Source organism: Stenella coeruleoalba (assembly GCF_951394435.1).
Source record: "Stenella coeruleoalba genome assembly, chromosome: 20".
Taxonomy (NCBI): domain Eukaryota; kingdom Metazoa; phylum Chordata; class Mammalia; order Artiodactyla; family Delphinidae; genus Stenella; species Stenella coeruleoalba.
In genome coordinates, this window is record NC_137166.1 from 46,670,407 (window position 1) to 46,687,889 (window position 17,483).

Here is a 17,483-nt window from a genome sequence, read left to right on the forward strand (position 1 = left end):
TCCCTGTAGGCAAATCACCTCACCTCTCTGTGCCTCAGTCTCCTCATCTATAAAATGGGAAGAATGAAGGCACCTACCTCTCAGGGCTGTTAGGAGGGTCAAATGTGTTTGTAAATATACAGTGCCAGGCACACGGTGGGCACTTCATAAGCACTTGCTATGATTATCACTAAGAACTTCCTGTGGTCTTGATCTTGTGTCGAATATCCCACGGGGGTCATTGCATGTGGATTTCAGAACACCCCTGTGAGGTCAATACCATTGCTGAGCTTGTTACAAAGAAGGCACCTGAGGCTGGGAGAAGGAAAGTCACTTTCCTGGGTCACAAATGACCCAGCCAGGACTTGAACTTGTCGGAAAGCTCCAGCTGCTCCTACAGATAATAACTAATGGGCATTGCGTGGTTACTCTTTGCCAGTCCTGTGCTAAGACCGTCACTTTCCACCTCACCGCAGAAAACCCTAACCCCACAACATTGTAAATCAACTATACTCCAATAAAAAATAATTTAAAAAAAGAAAAAAGAGAAAACCCTAAGCCCTGAGAGAGGCCAGGGACCTCGTTCAAGGTCACACAGCACAGCGAGAAGGAGGTAGAGCCGGGAAACCTCCCCGACAGGCCCTTCTGGGGAAAAGGGGGTGGATCCTATCTCCCTCCTCCGAGCCCCCGACTCTGGCCTTGTCCTCCCAGCCCCCAGCTGGCATGCCAACCCGCCAACCCCCACTCCACAGGGAAAGGTCAGGCCTCACGTGGCGCATTCCCTCAAACAATAGCCCATCTGCTGTGCCCAGTCACATTCCGCCCCTGCCCACCCACCCCCAGCTGCACAATGGCCCTTCATAGCCCACCACTGGCCAGGATAGAGGACACAGGGACCCCCTCAATGCTCCAGCTGTACCCACTTCACTGGTTTCCCCCCCACGGTGTCAGAAGGCTCCTCTCTGGCTCTCCTAGGGGTCCTGGTCTCCCCTGTGAGCCCCCAGCCCCTCCCACATCTGGATTATTTCCTCTGAACTGGGCCTTATGCTGGCACCGTTAGGCCTCGAAATCACTCTGGATGTGATGGCTATTTTAGGATTGAAAACTGAGGCTCAGAGAGGGCAAGTGACCTGTCCGGGGTCACACAGCTAGGACCTGTGCCCTTGACCCCAACTCTGTACCTTCACTTGTGTTGGTGGCTCTGAGCACTGGAGGAGGCCCAAGCAGCAAAACAGCTGAGGCAGGAGTTGGGCTGGGCAGAGGGGATCAAGGGTGCCAGGAACAGGCATTCTTAGAGGGACCTCGGTGCCAACCCCGAGCCAGGCAGACACTTTATAGACATGGCCTCATGGTACCCCATTTTACTGATGAGTAAATGAGGGTTAAGAAACGGGATATCACAGGGAATTCCCTGGCGGTCCAGTGGTTAGGACTCCGTGCTTCCACTGCAGGAGGCCCGGGTTCGATCCCTCGTCAGGGAACTAAGATCCCACGTGCCACATGGCCTGGCCAAAAAAAAAAAAAAAATAGAGAGAGCCAGGATATCACTGTGAGGGAGTTGGGACTTGAACCCAGGTCTGAAATGCTAACTCTGACTCCCCGATATAATATAATATCCTGAGCTGGGGGTGAGAGAAGCCTGCTACTTGTAGGAGGTGGTGGAGATGGAGGGGAGGATCCCCTAGGCCGCAAGCTCCCTGCTCCAGGACAGGCCAGAGAAGTTCACACCCAGAGGCTAGCACAGGAAGCTCAGCCAGGGTGAGGGCAAGAGAGAGTGCCCTGCTTCTTCATGCCTGCCCGGGACAGCTGCCCAGCCCAGGTTATATTTAGCCCAGCTGTGCCCTTCCTGAGCCACGTACCCAGCTCCTGGGGTGGGATGGGGTGGGAGCAGCTTCGGAAGGAAGCAGCTTTGGAAGGGCCCAACCCCGGGCACTCTCTGTTCCCAGATCTGCCTGTCCCACTAGGCAGGGGAAGGAGGGGTAGGGAGGTGGGGTTGGGGGGGCTGACTCGTGTTAGGGGAAGATCTAATGGAGATTCCCTGGAGAATCAAGGCCAGGCAAGACCCTCCACAGGCCAACAGCCCACTTCTTGAGCAATTCCTGTGACGCTGCCCTAGTACATTCCTGAGCTTCCAGAATTCTGAGAGTCTCCATTTCTTGAGCACTTACTATGTGCAAAGATCCTTCCCTGCCTGGGCTCATTAACTCCTGACAACACCTCCCTGGGGAAATCACGACTTAGATGCCCGTTTAAGATGTCACTCATGCCCTTCAGGGTGGCTGGGGTGAGGGGTTGTCATTTGTACCCTGGGCCCCTCAGCCGAGCTGGGCCTGCTGAGGAATCCCCCAGATCTGCCTCACTGTACACTCCTCCCCCCACCATGGCTGGCGCCAACCTCGTTTAGGAATTCTCCCCTCTCAGAGCCTCAGCCACCCCAACCACCAGAGGGATCTGGTGCCCTTGCAATGGGAGTGGGGGGTAGACCTGACTCATCTGGGCCCCTAGGCGTTGTCTGAGGCCATCCAGTGATGTGGCGGGGAGAGGCATTCTGGCAGTGGCTTCCAGCTGCCTCCATTAGGGCCTGCTCCAGCACTCCTCAGGTTTGAATACTTGGGCAAGGTATTTCACCTCTCAGGGCCTCAGTTTCTTCATCTATAAAATGGAGCCGATAAGACTGGCTTTGAGGAATTGTGAGACAAGAGCAGGTGCTTAGAATATTCAGAGAATACAGTAAGTGCTCAAGGAAGATAAACTAGTCTCTGACCGCAAGTGTGTCTGTGCATCTCAAAGTGTCTCATATCCAGCCTTTGCTCACAGTGGCCCCACTTTCTCCCCTACCAAAGAGGAGCTTTGGGTGAGGGACAAAATGCAGCTCGGGCACCAGCCTCCAACCAACAAGATCAGCCTTGCCTCCCCAGCTCTCTATTACAGGGACAAAAAGGTCTGTCCCACCCTCAGCATCCTGCCCGGGCCCTTTATAAGCAGCAACGCATTTACTCTCATGTCAGCCCTGGGAGGTAGCGTCCCTCAGCCCATTTTAGAGATGGGAAAGCAGAGGCACAAAGAACGAAATATCTTGCCCAAGACGACACAGCTAGAAAGAAGAGAACATTGGGATTTGAACCCAGGGTCTGGTTCCAAGGTCTGTACCTTTAACTCCTATACCACGCAGCCTCCTGGGCCCTAGACACCCTCCCAGCACCTCCCAAGATCCTGGGTCTCATTCCCAGGGCTTCTCAGCCTGGCCAGGAAGGGAACTGGCGGGCCGGTCTCTTACCACTGGGCCTCCAGACACCTCGAGAGCTCCTGGTCCGTCTGCTCAGCCCCAGCCCCAAGCTGGGGGGGAAAAGGAATGGGGAGGGGGAGGAGGGGGAGGAGGGGGAGGAGGGGGAGACCCCAGCCATTGGCTGCCGAGGTATGACATCACCAGAGGGTGGGTGGTAAGGAAACAAACATCCCCATCTCCCAGCTATGTCCACCCGCAAGGGGGTGGGAACCACAGAAGAGAAGCCAAGACAGCCCGGTGCTGTTCCCTTGCCTGGGCTGAGACCTCCACCCTGAGCCCCGCTCCTGGGATTTGCACGTTGCTGGTGCCACTTGGAGACTCAGCCCCTCACCAGCACTATTCCCTGGCTTCCACACCCAGGCATGGCCCCGCTGGTTCCTGGGGCCCCTAGATTAAACTTCTACTCCCTCTCCTGGTCAATATGGGTTCAAATCCCAGCTCAGCCATGTCCCGGCTGTGTGAACTTCGGCAAGTCGCAGCATCTTTCTCGACCTGTTTCTTCATCTCTAAAACAGGGATAGTAAAAGTGCCCACCTTATGGGTTTCTTGTGAAGATAAAAGGAGTTAAGAGAGACTAAAAACTTTAATAAATGCCTGGCCCGGAGTGAATGCTACTTATACGTATTTTGTATTCTTCACACAAATTAGGGGACCAGCTAGACTTGTCAGGGGACTTTTGGTCTGAGTGAGACTGGGGCCAGGGGAGCCCCACTTCTCTGTTTAATGGAGTTGCCATTTCAGGGGGCACCTATCATGTACTAAATACTGTGCTGGGCACCCAAAGCTCGGCTCCTGGAATCAAGGACGCGAGATAGATTATGCCCAATTTTTAGCTACACAGCAGGGTGGCGTGGAGCTGGGGTCCAACCTCAGTTCTGCTGGACCCCAAAGACCCTGCAACACACGTCTGTCCCCTGCATAAAACAGACAAGGAGGCTCAGAGAGGGGAATGACACCAAGGTCACCCACAGCAGGTAATAGGTAGCATCAGAATTTGAACCCAGACCTGCCCAACTCCCAAACCAAGGCCACTAGGCCTCACCCTGATCCCCTGACCCCCGGCCCCCAGCCTGCCCTGACTCACCAGACCCCGGGGGGCGGCACAGGGAGCACAAGTACCCCCACATGCCCCTCACACCCACCCGGCCGCTGCCTCGGATGCTCCTGGCTCTCTGAGCCCGGGCCTGGGGCTGGGGCTGGGAAGAGGCTGGGGATTACCCCCAAAATGCATGTCAGCAGCTTCGGCCCCATTGTCCGGCCAGGCAGGGCCACCAGGCCCTCAGCTCCGTCGGCACCCTCACCCTTCACATCAGCTCTCTGGCCCCTCTGCGAATTCATCCCCCACCCTACACTGAGCAGTTGGGGCCTACTCCCGAGGGCACGAGGGCATGGGGGACTAGGAACTGGTTGGCAGGAACCCAGAATGCTAGGGCCCTCCTCCCCTCTCTCCGAAATGCCCCCTGCCCACTCTCAGCCACCGGGGAAGGCAGGAATGTGCTGACCTCTGGGAAATGCCTTCCAGGCCTGGCAGCCACCAAGGGTTGGGGTGTGGCGGAACCCAGCCAGAACCCTCCTCCCAGGAAGGGTGGAAGGAACAGTGTGGTCAGGGCTGCTGATGGGCCTGAGGAGACCCTTCCTCCATTGCAGGTGCGCTCTCTCTCTCTCTCTCTCTCTCTCTCATTCATTGATTCATTCAAATATTCATCTGTTCATTTATTCATTCAACAAACATTCACAAGCCCTTGGTGACAGGCCCTTTGCTGAGCACTGGGGACACTGACGGACCTAAATTCACCACGGGGGGCAGGCTCAGGACGGGATTCCTGGAGTCAAACTGGAGGGTTGAGGAGGGAGCCAGGTAAAAAGCTAGGGAAGAGTTTTCCGGAAGAAGGGAGGAGGAACACGGGCAAAGCACCAGGGGGTAGAGAGGGAGCAGTCCTTTATTCAATGTCAGCAAACAGTCAATAAGCACCTGGTCTTGTGCCCAGCCCCATGCTGGATGGTGCTGGGGACACAGTGTGACCAAGATAGCCTGGGCCTGCTTTCACAGAGTTCACAGTCCAACAGGGAGACAGACCCAGAGTGGCCAGGGTTGGGATGGGGGAATTGCAGGCAGAGAGGTCAGAGCCCTGCTGGGGTAGCCCAGGAAAGGTACCTGCTTCACCCTAGGAAGGGAGATCAGGGAAGGCTTCCTGTAGGAGGGGACATGTGAGCTGAGACTTGAATGACCCATAGGATCTAGGCAAGAGAAGAGAGTGTGGAAATTCCCTGGCAGTCCAGTGGTTAGGACTCTCTGCTTTCACTGCAGGAGGCATGGGTTTGATCCTTGGTCAGAGAACTAGGATCCTGCAAGCCACACAGCTTGGCCAAAAAAACAGAACAAAACAAAACAAAACAAACAAACAAACAAAAAAGAGGGAGAGAGAGAAGAGGGAGTGGAACAGTTTCATGGGCAGACGGAACAGCCTGTGCAAAGGATCTGAATCCAGACGGAGCTCAGCGCATAGGAAATTTCCAGGAGCTGAGAACTGTGTCCTTGTTCATGGCTGTGTCTCTAGAGCCACACATGCCCCTTCCTTTGCATGTCCTTCTCATTTATACACTTATTCACCAGCTATTTGCAGACACCTCCTCTGTATCCATCCATCCCTGGGCTGGGTGGTGCTGGGGACACAGCAGTGACTGTGACTGTGCCCTCACAGGACTCACAGTCCATGGGGGGCAGACACTAAAGAAGTGACTAACGAAATGAGTGTATAATTACACACTCTGTGCTAAGTGCTCTGAGAAAAGGATCCAGGTCTGTAAGAGGGGTCTGGCACTCTGATACTATCAGAAATGGCATGGAGGGCTTCTTGGAGGAGGTAACATTTGAGCTGGCACCTGAAGGATACACAGGAGTTCGTGCCAAGCTGTGGGTGGTGGATAAACGAGAGTGGGTTTCAGGTAGAGGAAACAGCCCGTGCAAAGGGCCCCTTTGAGAAACTGGTGAATGTGAGAGTGAGGGGAAGATGAGGGGAGGGCCACGAGGAGGGGCTGCGACTTTGTTCTGAGGGCCCTGGGTACCTACAGGAGGGACAAAGGGTGGAGGGTGGAAGGAATCTGATGACAGACCAGGCTAGAGCTGGGAAGAAAATTCACCCCTTGCTGCTCAGGGTCAGACAGACAAGGAGGCTGGTACAGGCTATCCTGTCCCTCTCTGGGTCTCAGAGGGCAGATATCCTCGTTTGTTCCCAATCTTAGGGGACAAGCACAGTCTTTTGCCATGAAGTGTGACGTTAGCTGTCTGTTTTTTGTAGCTGCCCTTTAGCAGGTGAAGGGAGCCTCCTTTCCCAGTTTTCTCTAAGTTTTTTGTGGTGAAAGATATGTCTCTGTCTGTGTCTCTGTCTCTCTATGTGCCCCTCTATGTCTCTGTCCTCATTCCTTATCTCTCTCCGTGTCTCTCTGTGTCTCTCTCTCTGTGTCTCTTGCTTTTCCTCACCCAAGGGGGTGTGGCCATGGGAAGTTGAATTTAAGGGGTGGCACCAGTGTCCCAGTTCCGGGCAAGGCCACCTCCATAAACACAGGACATCCTGTAGAGCTGGGGAAGGAGGTGGAAGGCTCTCCTCAGGGACCACCCTCTCCCCACCCAGTCTGAGCCAAGCAGGAGCCAGGTCCTACCCAGTGCAGCCCAGGGAAACTGCTGTCTTCCTCACCCCCGTCCTTTAGGCCTGCTCCTGCCCCCTGCCCTCTCTACGGAGCTCCAGTTCCAGGGGCCCAGCCACCTGGATGCCTGCCCCCGGGTGTCCTCACAGACCCCTGCACCCACTGTGTCCCTCTCTGGCCTCAGTGTCAACCCCAGACCTGCTCCCCCTCCGGGTCACCATCCCAGGGTGGCCCCACCATCCCCAAGTCCCTTGGCTAGAGCCCTGGGTCTCATCCTAGGCCCCTCCTCTATTGCAGCTCATCACCCACACAGCCTGTCCTCTCTAGCGTCTCTCCCCTCCCCTCCCCTCCCCTCCCGTCTCCTCTCCAAGGCTTCTCTGTCCCTCCGCGGCCTCCCTCCCCTCTGGACTCCTGGCCCCCAGTCTCACCTCCCACCAATGGCAGCCAGAGAGATCCATTTGCTTCCAAATTCCTTTACCCTAGTACCTTCAGAGTAAAGTTTCCCCATCCAGGGCTTTGTGTGCCCTGGTCCCTGCCAACCCCTCCAGCTCCATCACTTACCTTACCACTTTTCCCCTGTTTCCAATCAAACCCAGCAGCTTACAGATTCCTGAAAAGATTGTAGGGTCCCTCACTCCCTAACCCTTGCACATCCCTCTGCCTAGAACACTCTCCCCTCAGAACAACAGCCCTTTGAGGTAGGTACTCTTACTGTCCCAGCTTACAGATGAGGACCCTGAGGCCCAGAGAAGTTGAGAACCTTGCCTAGGGTCACACAGCCACAGAACGGCAAAGCAGAAGTTCAAACACAGGTGGCCTGGCTTTCAACACAGTATGGCTTATTGAGTCAATAATCATTGACTGGACTTCCCTGGTGGCACAGAGGTTAAGAGTCTGCCTGCCAAGGCAGGGGACACGGGTTTGATCCCTGGTTCGGGAAGATCCCACATGCCACGGGGTAACTGAGCCCATGCGCCACAACTACTGAGCCTACGCGCCACAAGTACTGAAGCCCACGTGCTCTAGGGCCCACGTGCCACAACTACTGAGACCATGTGCTGCAACCACCGAAGGCTGTGTGCCTAGAGCCTGTGCTCCGCAACAAGAGAAGCCACCGCAATGAGGAGCCCGTGCACCTCAACGAAGAGTAGCTCCCGCTCACCACAACTAGAGAAAGCCCACGCGCAGCAACGAAGACCCAGTGCAGCCAAAATAATAATCATCATCGTTATCATTGACTAAGCATCGTTAGATCTCCACACTGGGACTGCAAACCGTAGGTGTCCAGTAAATGCTCATTGAATGAGTGAATGGGACAGGGGCAGAAGGTGAGCCTTGGACGGTACAGGGTTCAGACCCCGCCCCCGCAAGGACGGGGATACATTCTGAGGGGCCCAGAGCAGGGGAGAGATGTGGTCAGATCTGTCTTTTATATAGGGCCAGGCACACAGTAGGGTAGGTACCCATAAATTTTTGCTGAATGAGGGAAGGGAAGGAGGGGAGGGAGAAGGAGACCAAGGACAGCTCTCCCAGGTGCTGGAGGAAAGAAGTATATGTGTGTGATGGGGGTCCCTGTGAATGCCCATGGAGGGGAGCTGGCCTGGGGAGTGTCGTGGTGGGAGCACACAGAGGCTCTGTGAAAAGCAGCCCCAGCTCCAGGGCTGGTGGCTCCATTAGGAATGGTGTGGGCCCTGGAATCTGCTGGCCGAGGTAGCGTGGCCTCCTGGGGTTGAGCCTGAGGGCGGAGGGGCACACCAGAGCCAGGGAGCTGCACAATCGTCCAGGGGTCAGACATGGGGAGAGTAGGGCAGGTCTTCAGGCACAAGCTGTCATAAACCGAGGGCACCAGGGAGATGGGACCAGGGCTGATCTAGCCCATATGCTGCTTTTGTGCAAAAGGCACACCCCTTCCCCAAGGCACTTGACCTCCATCTGCTGAGAAACTGCCTTAATAAATATGTAAATGCATGGTGTGTGAGATAAATACGGAGCCTATGTGCAGTGCACAACCGGAGAAACTGTACACAGAGACTCTGCTGAGAGGGGAGCAACGCTTGCCAAACAGGCACAGGGGCAGATGGGACCATCGTTGACAGATGGGTAGGCTGCCTGCATCAATAGGTATCACAGGGACTTCCCTGGTGGCGCAAGTGGTTAAGAATCTGCCTGCCAATGCAGGGGACACTGGATAGAGCCCTGGTCCGGGAAGATCCCACATGCCACAGAACAACTAAGCCCGTGTGCCACCACTACCGAGCCTGCGCTCTAGAGCCCTCAAGCCACAACAACTGAGCCCTCAGTGCCACAACTACTGAAGCCCATGTGCCTAGAGCCAGTGCTCCGCAACAAGAGAAGCCACCGCAATGAGAAGCCTGCGCACCCCGATGACGAGTAGCCCCCTGTTCGCCGCAACTAGAGAAAGCCTATGTGCCGCAAGGAAGACCCGACACGTAGCCAAAAAAAAAAAAAAAAAATAGAAGTAGGTATCACAGATTATCCCCCAGTTTGGCACCCAGAGACATCAGAAATAGGTCCTCAGGGTGTTGTAAACAGAACGCATTGCTGACCCCACGCTGGGGACTCCTTGACCACTGGGAATCTAAGGCAGCGGCAGGACAGACCCCCAGACTGGGCACCAGGGGGCATTGCTGCGCTCAGCCTAAACTCCCAAGGTCTGGGTCTGGGTTAAAACCGAGTTTGAGTCCCATGGCCTAGGGGCTGGAGTCACCAGGTGTTGGAGTCAGGCACCCGGAGGATCCCTCAGCCTGGGCACCAGCTCCCTTTGGGCCATTTCCACTCCCCACCCGGGGCCATCCCATCCACTTCCAAAAATGGGCACGACTTCCTCCGCTCCTCCAGGAAGCTCCACTCTGCCCGCCCCTTCCAGGCCCGAGTGGCCGGCCGAAGCAGCCTGCCTCTCTCCCTCCCCTGTCCCCCCTCCCTTCCCAACCCCCCCGTTTCCACCCCAGCTTCAGCCTCCCTGAAGCTTCCGGCCAGAGTGGAGGCACCCGAGCCCCACGATTTTAGTGCCCCTTAGCCGGGGCTTCCCGCATTCGAAGTGCAGCCAGCCCCTCAGGTCACCGTCCGACCCTCTGCCCCTCCCCCCAACCCACCTCCACCCTCCCCAGATGCAGCTTTCATCGTGCCCCTCCCCCCCGTCCCGTACCCCGGGCGCTGCCCTGCCCCCACGGCCGCCAGGAAGGACGCTGCCTGGGTCCCTTGCCAGGCCTCTGAGTGTGCGGGCCCCTCCCAGCGGGGCCAGGAATGCGGCTGGACGGCGGGGGCGGCGCAGACACCCGGCGCTCAGGCCAACCCTATCACACAGGCTGTCAGGCAGGTGGCCCCAGCTAGAAGGAAAGCAGGATCGCCTGCCGTTCTGTCAAGCCACCACACCTGGTGACTTTATTTCGGAATCAGCTTCCAAGCTGCCTTATCCCTTGCCCAAAGAGAGACTTGAGACCCAGAGTGGATTTTATTTAAAACTTGCTGGAGGGTCCCTTTCTTTCAGCGTTTTTTGGAGAGCTGGCTCTCAGTCAGCGCTCCAAGGACAGGATCCATCCAGCCTTTAGCTTTGTGCTTTTATTTCTGGCTCATTCTGAAAGCTCCCATCTGCCCCCACCCCAGCCCCCAAGACACACAGGTGGACTCCAGGCAAGGACTAGATTTCATTTTTAAATAGTGGCCCGGGGCTCCTCCTCCACCGCCATGTATACACGCAGCCACATCAGGGAGACCTGGCTGAGTATATCCCAGGAGTTTAACAGAGGGCCAGTTACCAGACCTAACTGGTCTGCTTCTCAGAACAAAAAGCAGTAAACTTTGAAACCTATCTCCTCAAGTGATGACTTCTTGGAGCCTCAGTTTTCTCAACTATAAAATGGGGCTAATAACATGCCCATCTTGTGATGAGAATTAAATCAGTTAACACGTGTCAAGTGCTTAGAACTGTGCTGGGTGTCCACGGCTCAATAAATGTTAGAGGTTATTTTATCACCCTCGCCTTAGCCCAGAAATAAAGCAATACACAGACTTGAGACTTCCCACGACTGGCTTTAATTTCAAAAAAACTGGTTGGGGTCTTTTCCCACCTCAGGGAAAGAGTATACCAAGCTGTGCCTCCAGGGACTCAGCAGTGGGCCTGGTCCAGTCACATGCCAGCCACCAGGCCCTGTCATTTCATCACAAGGGCCAATTCCAGACTACCCCCATCAGCCAGAGACCAGAGGGCGGAGGTGAAGTTGCCCAGGACTGGATTCTTTCTCTCCAAAGCCCCTCTCTAGGGAAGCCAGCTGTGTCTTTCAAAGGAGAGTTGGTCCAGCCACCAGGCTCAGTTTGGACACCAGATCAACATCCCAGCTCTGGGGGAGTCAGCGCCCTGGCCCTGATGGCCGCTCCAGTGCCTGTGTGCCCACCAGCACGTCCATGAGGTAGTCCAGTTCGGCCTCATCCAGCTCTGGAGCTTCCTCCTTGCCTGGCCCATCCTCAGGGCTGGATTTGTGGCCCTCAGAGGCTGGTGCCCAAAGTTCACTGTCATACATGGATGTGTCAATGTCCTCAAACAGGCCCTCAAGCCCATCGTCCAGCAGACATCCAGTGGCTGGGCCGAGCAGGTCCAAGGCACCCAAGCTGGGTGGGGCTCCCCCAGTGGGGCGGCCTGGTGGCCCCTCATCTACCAGGGGCTGGGGAGCCTGGCTCAGGCCCTCAATATGGCTGAGGTCCTCCAGAAGGCTGGCCATGGAGGCTGAGAGGGCGGCATCAGAGCTGGCCAGCAGGTTGTCAGCTATGCCTGGGGCTGTAGGCGGGCTGGGCACAGGTGGCAGGGCAGCTGTGGGTGCCATGGACGCCTGAATTCGCCGCAGTGTGTTCACTACCAGCACCAGGTGCCGCAGGTCTGGTTCACTCTGCCGCAGGCTGTGGTGGAGCTTGAGCACCGAAAGGTCAAAGAGGGAACTGGAGGCCACGGCTGGGGGTGCCTGTGCTACTGCTGGGTGGCCAGGATCCAGCCACCAGGTGTCAACTGCCAGGGCTTCTTTCCCCTCCTCCTCCTCCTCCTCCCGCTTTCGCTTCAGGCCCTTGCTCAGCATCATCTGTGGGGAGGGAAGAGTCACTCAGTTATGGAAAGCCAATGTGAAGTTCGGACCACTGCTGTCCGTGTGATCTTGGGCAAATCACTTAACCTCTCTGAGCCTAGGCTTTCTTAGGGAAACTTTAAGACATGAATGATAATTGTATCTATTTCCTATAATTGTTTTAAGCAATAAATGAGATACAAAAAGCACTTAGAACAGTGCCTGGTACATAGCAATTACTCCTGTGAATAAGTACTATTAATAATAACTGTTAATATTTATTTCTTCGATGAACCATGTGAAATGTCCAATATTCAACCTTTTTTTTTACCCACAAAAGCAATTGTTTCACATGGTTTAATCAAACATTTATTGTCTACTAATAGTATCAGACAATAAATAAATAGACAAATACAGGAAATGTACAGATGGTGCTAGGAAATACTAAAAGGTTCTGGAGAGTGGTCAAGGAAGGCTCCCCTGAGGAGGTGACAATTGAAATGAGTCCTCAAGTATGAGAAGGAATCAGCCATGGAAGAACCAGGGGGAAGGCATTCTGGGAATAAAGAACAACAAAGGCAAAGAAAGACCTAGAGGCTGGATGAGTTTGAACTGAAAAAAGACGCTGTGGTCAGTGGACAGAGGGAGAGGGGCTGGGGGTTGGGGCAGGGGGGTTCTGAGAGTAGGCAGAGGCAAGGAGCTTCGATTTTTATTATGAGTGTGGTGGGAAGTCATTGAATGGTTTTGAGCAGGGAGAGTGGTATTGTGGACTGATTAAGTTTCCAGAAGATCCCCTTGGCTGCTAAGAGGAAGGGGTAGGGGGATGGAGAGGGGCGGGGGGGCGGCGGGGAGGGTGGCCCTGAGATCCATTCGAAGGCTACTGCACTCTTTGGGGTCGGCAAAGATGATGACTTGCGAGTATAAGGCGGTAGTGGACATGGAAGGAAGTTGGTCGATTCAGGATTTATTTGGGAGACAGAGTGGACAGAGCCTGCCGGAAAATCCTGATGGGCACGGGGTTCACGGAGAGAAGTTTGAGGACCCACACTTTCCCCGGGGTGGGTGCCCCTGAGCCAACCTGCTTTTTTAAGCCAGGCAGCCTGCAGGGTACAGTACCCAGATCCTTGACCAGCAGAACTTTAAGAGTGACCCCTCACACTACTCAAAACTGGGTCCTCGCCTCCTTCCCAGCAGACCCGAGCATCCGGAACCGCAGGAATTCAGCCCCCACCCCCGACTCCGCCTCCCCAGTCCCGGCGCCCCCTAGCGGAACTAGGCCGGCTTTCCCCCGGGTATTCCGGTTCCCCATACCCCGGGACCCTTTACGCTGCCCCGCGGGACGCGGTCTTTTCTGCTTGCCACCCGGGACATAGCGTGCCTGGATCCCCGGAGAGCTGTTCTGCCCTCTCGGCCTCCGCTCGCTTCCGGAAGGCAGTGGAGGCTACTCCTCCAGAAGCGGCGGCGGCGGGGGCGGGTGAGTCACGCAGCCGGAGCTAGGGAGCCGGCGCCTCCGCCCCCTTCCCGGGCTGCGGCGTGATTCACCCGGCCTGGCCGGGGCGGGCGGCACAGAGAGGCCCGTGCGTCTCGATCCCGGGCAGCCCTGGCGCGCACCTGCCGGACTCGGGTATCGAACCTGCCAAAGGACCCCGCGGCCAGTACCCCTTCTTTCCCAGGCCTCTTCCCTTCATTTACATACCCAGGTCACCAGCTGCCAATCAGAACGAAGAGGGTGCCACCCGCAGCCAATCAGGAAGCGGTGGCGGCAGCATCGCTCGCCCGGTCCCCTTCGGCAACCGGCGCCTGAGTTGTGAGACGCAGTTCTGACTCCGGCTCACGACTCCAGGCTACTGACTTCCCTTAGCTACCGCCCACTCCCGTGGCAACCCCGCCCTTCATCCAGGGATTGGTCCTAGACGGTGATGGGCGGAGCCTGTAGGGGGCAGGTTCGAAGAGGGAGGAAGTTGGCTTCAGGGCGCATGTCCGGGCAGCTGCGTGAGGTTGGGGGGGAAGGTAGGGTGGCTCTTTTCCCTGTGGGACAGTGGCGGGGTGAGGCTTTTGTCTCCTAAGGTGCGGACCCCTCACACCTGCCCACGCACCTGCCAAACCCAGTAACTGAGCTGCTTTCGCACCCAGCCCCAACAGGGGTCTACACTCTAGGCTAGCTAGGCCTGGGTTCAAATTCGGACTCACACTCACTCGGTGTGTGACCTTGGTCTCTGAGCCTACAAAATCTGTTAAATGGGGGTCGTCTTGCCTACCTGTTGAGAGTTAAGAAAATTAAAATAAGGTAGTACCTATAAGAGCACTATATCAGCAAATGCTGGGTACTTGTATTCAATCCTGGTTACAGGCTGGAGTGGGAGGGTGGGGGTGGGATGCCACTGGAATCCCACCCTGGGCTCCATTCCCTAAGTAGCTGTTTGACTTTGGGCAAGTGCTTTAGTCCCTTAGGAGGGTCTCAGTTTCCTCACTTTTAAAGTGAGAGAAATAGCGTCTGGCTCAGAGGATTGTTTTGAGGATTAAATAAAACAATTCCTGCAAAATGCTCAGAGTGGTGTGTAACGTGTCCTTTTTTTCAGTAGTAATAGTTGTGGTAATAGCATAGGTGCTTAGTTCAAGTGAGACATTCAGGGTGGGGCGCAAGTAGGCAGGAGTTTAATACTTGTCAGATAAAACGACAATGGGACTTTACCTTCTTCAAGTAGCTCATTTGCTAACTCTTCCTATGGGAAGAACTGTTTGTGAATAAAACTCCTGACCAAAGTAAGATATCAAAAATGCTAACTAGGGCTTCCCTGGTGGCACAGTGGTTAAGAATCTGTCTGCCAATGCAGGGGACACGGGTTCGAGCCCTGGTCAGGGAATTAAGATCCTGCATGCTGTGGGGCACAGACAAATAAAAAAAAGAAAGTTTAATTATACAAGGAGATTAAAAAAAAAAAACTCAGCTAAAGAGTACCTGCCACATAGGGTTTCTGCAAGAGTTGAATTCGCATGTACAAAATTAAACACAAACACAGTCAGACAAAAACAGAATATGGGACATCTACAGCACAACTGGGTTGTTCTACCAAAAATTCAATTTCAAGAAATCACAAGAAGGGATTGGTGGGGTTGAGGGGGAGGAAGTTTCAGAATAAAAGATACTATATAATTTATTTATTACAACCAAATAGGCATGTGAACCTGCATTAGATTCTGGTTTTGATTTGGGCGTAAAAACTTCTACAAAAGACCTTCTTGAGAAAACTGGGAAAATTTGAATATAGACTGAATATTAGATAATATTAGGGAATTCTTAATTCTCTTAGATGTGAAAAAGGATTGTGGTTTGTAGGCAAGTGTCCTTACTCTTAAGAGATGTCTGCTGAGCTATTAATTAGGGGTAGAATGTCAAAATGTCAGCAGTTTACTCTCCAATGGTTCAGCAAAAGAAAAAATGTACATACACATCTGCAGGTAAAGGAAACTTAAAATGTTGAAAATTAAATCTAGGTGGGAGGGTATTCAAGTGCTCAGAAGGCATACTTTTTTTTTTCTATCATTTCTCTGTGCTTGAAATTTTTCATAATAAAAAAAGTAAAATGCTAATCTGCTAGGCAAACTCACATAATTTCCCTCACAACCTATCTTTTTGGCCCGGGAAAAAGGAGACTCAGAGTCTCCAAGTGGGTCTTTCCAGGTCATAAAGGGAAGAAGTCTGAGTTTGATTAACGTGTGGTTTATTGAGCATCTACTATGTTGTGGGCACTGTTGTAGACAATGGGGCTACAGCTCTGGAATCGCCTCACAGAGCCTCTCTTCTTATGGATGAGGGGATGGATGGGGTGGAAAAAGAAATATGAAAACAAATAAATTGTGTGCCAGGCACTGTTCTAGGCACTGAATATATGGCAGTAAAATTATAAACAAAAATCCCTGATATGAGGAGGTGGACAATAATAAACTTAATAAAGCAATTACTTAGTATCTTAGAAGGTGACAAGGGAAATGGAAAAGCAGAGCAGGACGAGAGTAATGAAAGGGTGTGCTGTTTGGACAGGCAGCTGGTGGTGGCGGAGGGGTCTCTGAAGAGGTGACATCGAGTGGAGACTTGATGAAGTGGGAGAGGTAGTAAAGCTGTGGAAGAAGAGTGTTCCAGCCAGAGGAAAGGGCCACTGCAAAGGCCCTGGGCTGAGAGGTGCTGTTTCTGCTGCCAGGGAAGAGGTCAGAGAAGTTTTCAGGCCCTTTAGAGCAGGGGTCCCCAACTTACAGGCCGCGGACCGGTACCGGTCCCCCGCCTGTTAGGGACCAGGCCGCACAGCAGGAGGTGAGTGGCGGGAGGGCGAAGCTTCATCTGCCGCTGCCCATCGCTCCCCATCGCTCGCCTGAACCATCCCTACACACACAAACGTCTGTGGAAAAATTGTCTTCCACGAAACCGGTCCCTGGTGCCAAAAAGGTTGGGGACCGCTGCTGAGAGCACTCTTTGGACCTTTGTTTTTCATTCTGAGAAGACCCTGGAAGATGAATAAATGAGGAAGATACTTTCTGCTTCTGTTCAGTGACTTGGAGAATACAAATAGGACGGGGTAATAGAGAGGCCGGGAGAGCGGTGCCTGTAGCCAGGGTGGTCCGGGAGAGTCTCCCAGAGGAGGTGACATTGGAGCTGAGACCAGAAAGTGGAAAAGGAGCCAGGAATTCAAAGGGCTGGGGGAAGGGAAAAGGAGAGAGCCCGGGCCTTGGGAAATGAAACCAGAAGCGAAGCCACTGGCCAGGCAGCCCTGGGGCGGAGCCTCCGCCAGCTGGGGAGGAGGGAGGGGGGTTCGGGGGAGCGCCCCGCCCCCCGCCGGCCGCCCCACCTGGCCCCTGGGGAGAGAGGAGGCGCCGGCGGGGCTCCCGGGCATCCAGCTCGGGGCGGAGAGTGGGCAGGTGGGAGGGATCGAGGCCCATCCCCCACCGCGGGGCCGGCGGGGAGGGCAGCTTGCGGAACGCGGACTCTGCCCTCAGGGACCCGTTTCCCTCTGCAGGGCCAGCCTTTCCACTTACCTTGCCAGTTTCTTGACGACTGGAGCTGGGCCTCTCTGCGCCTCAGTGTGATGATCTGGAAAGTTGGGGTACTCCCCATTCTGGACTCACTGTGGTCCTAACAAGCTCCATGATTCCTCTTCACTCCTGTATCTTTAGGGCAAAGAGAGTCCATGTAAAAGTGAGTCAGATCTCCTTCCTCCACTGCTCAATGCCATCCCATGCCTTCCATCTCACTCAGGGTTCAGGGTAAAGCTCAAATGCTCCCTACGGGACTCCCACAAGACTCTACACGATTTGCCCCCCTCAACTCTTTCTCATCTCATCTCCTAGTACTCTCCCCCTTGTTCCCTCTACTCCAGCCACACAGACCTCCAAATGGTCCTTCAAACACTCCACTCATGCTCTGACCACAGGGCCTTTGCACTGTGTTCCTGCCACAAGGATTGTTTCCCCACAGATTCACATGGCTCCCTTCTCACCTCCTTCAGGTCTTT

The 17,483-nt window shown here is 54.6% G+C and overlaps 1 protein-coding gene across 1 annotated transcript; it reads right to left on the reverse strand.

Moving 5' to 3' along the window:
• Positions 1-10,946: 10,946 nt before the first annotated feature.
• On the reverse strand, positions 10,947-13,804 carry SERTAD1 (SERTA domain containing 1). The gene is made up of 2 exons (XM_079908700.1): positions 13,676-13,804; positions 10,947-11,997 (listed from the first exon to the last, which is right to left on the reverse strand). Exon 2 carries the CDS (start codon positions 11,995-11,997, stop codon positions 11,278-11,280), a length of 720 nt encoding a protein of 239 aa, XP_079764826.1. The 5' UTR covers positions 13,676-13,804; the 3' UTR covers positions 10,947-11,277.
• Between the last annotated feature and the right edge of the window lie 3,679 nt (positions 13,805-17,483).

Excerpts from the sequence above, each read along its gene's own strand:
- SERTAD1 (XM_079908700.1), bottom strand. The coding sequence starts at position 11,997 with ATGATGCTGAGCAAGGGCCTGAAGCGAAAGCGGGAGGAGGAGGAGGAG.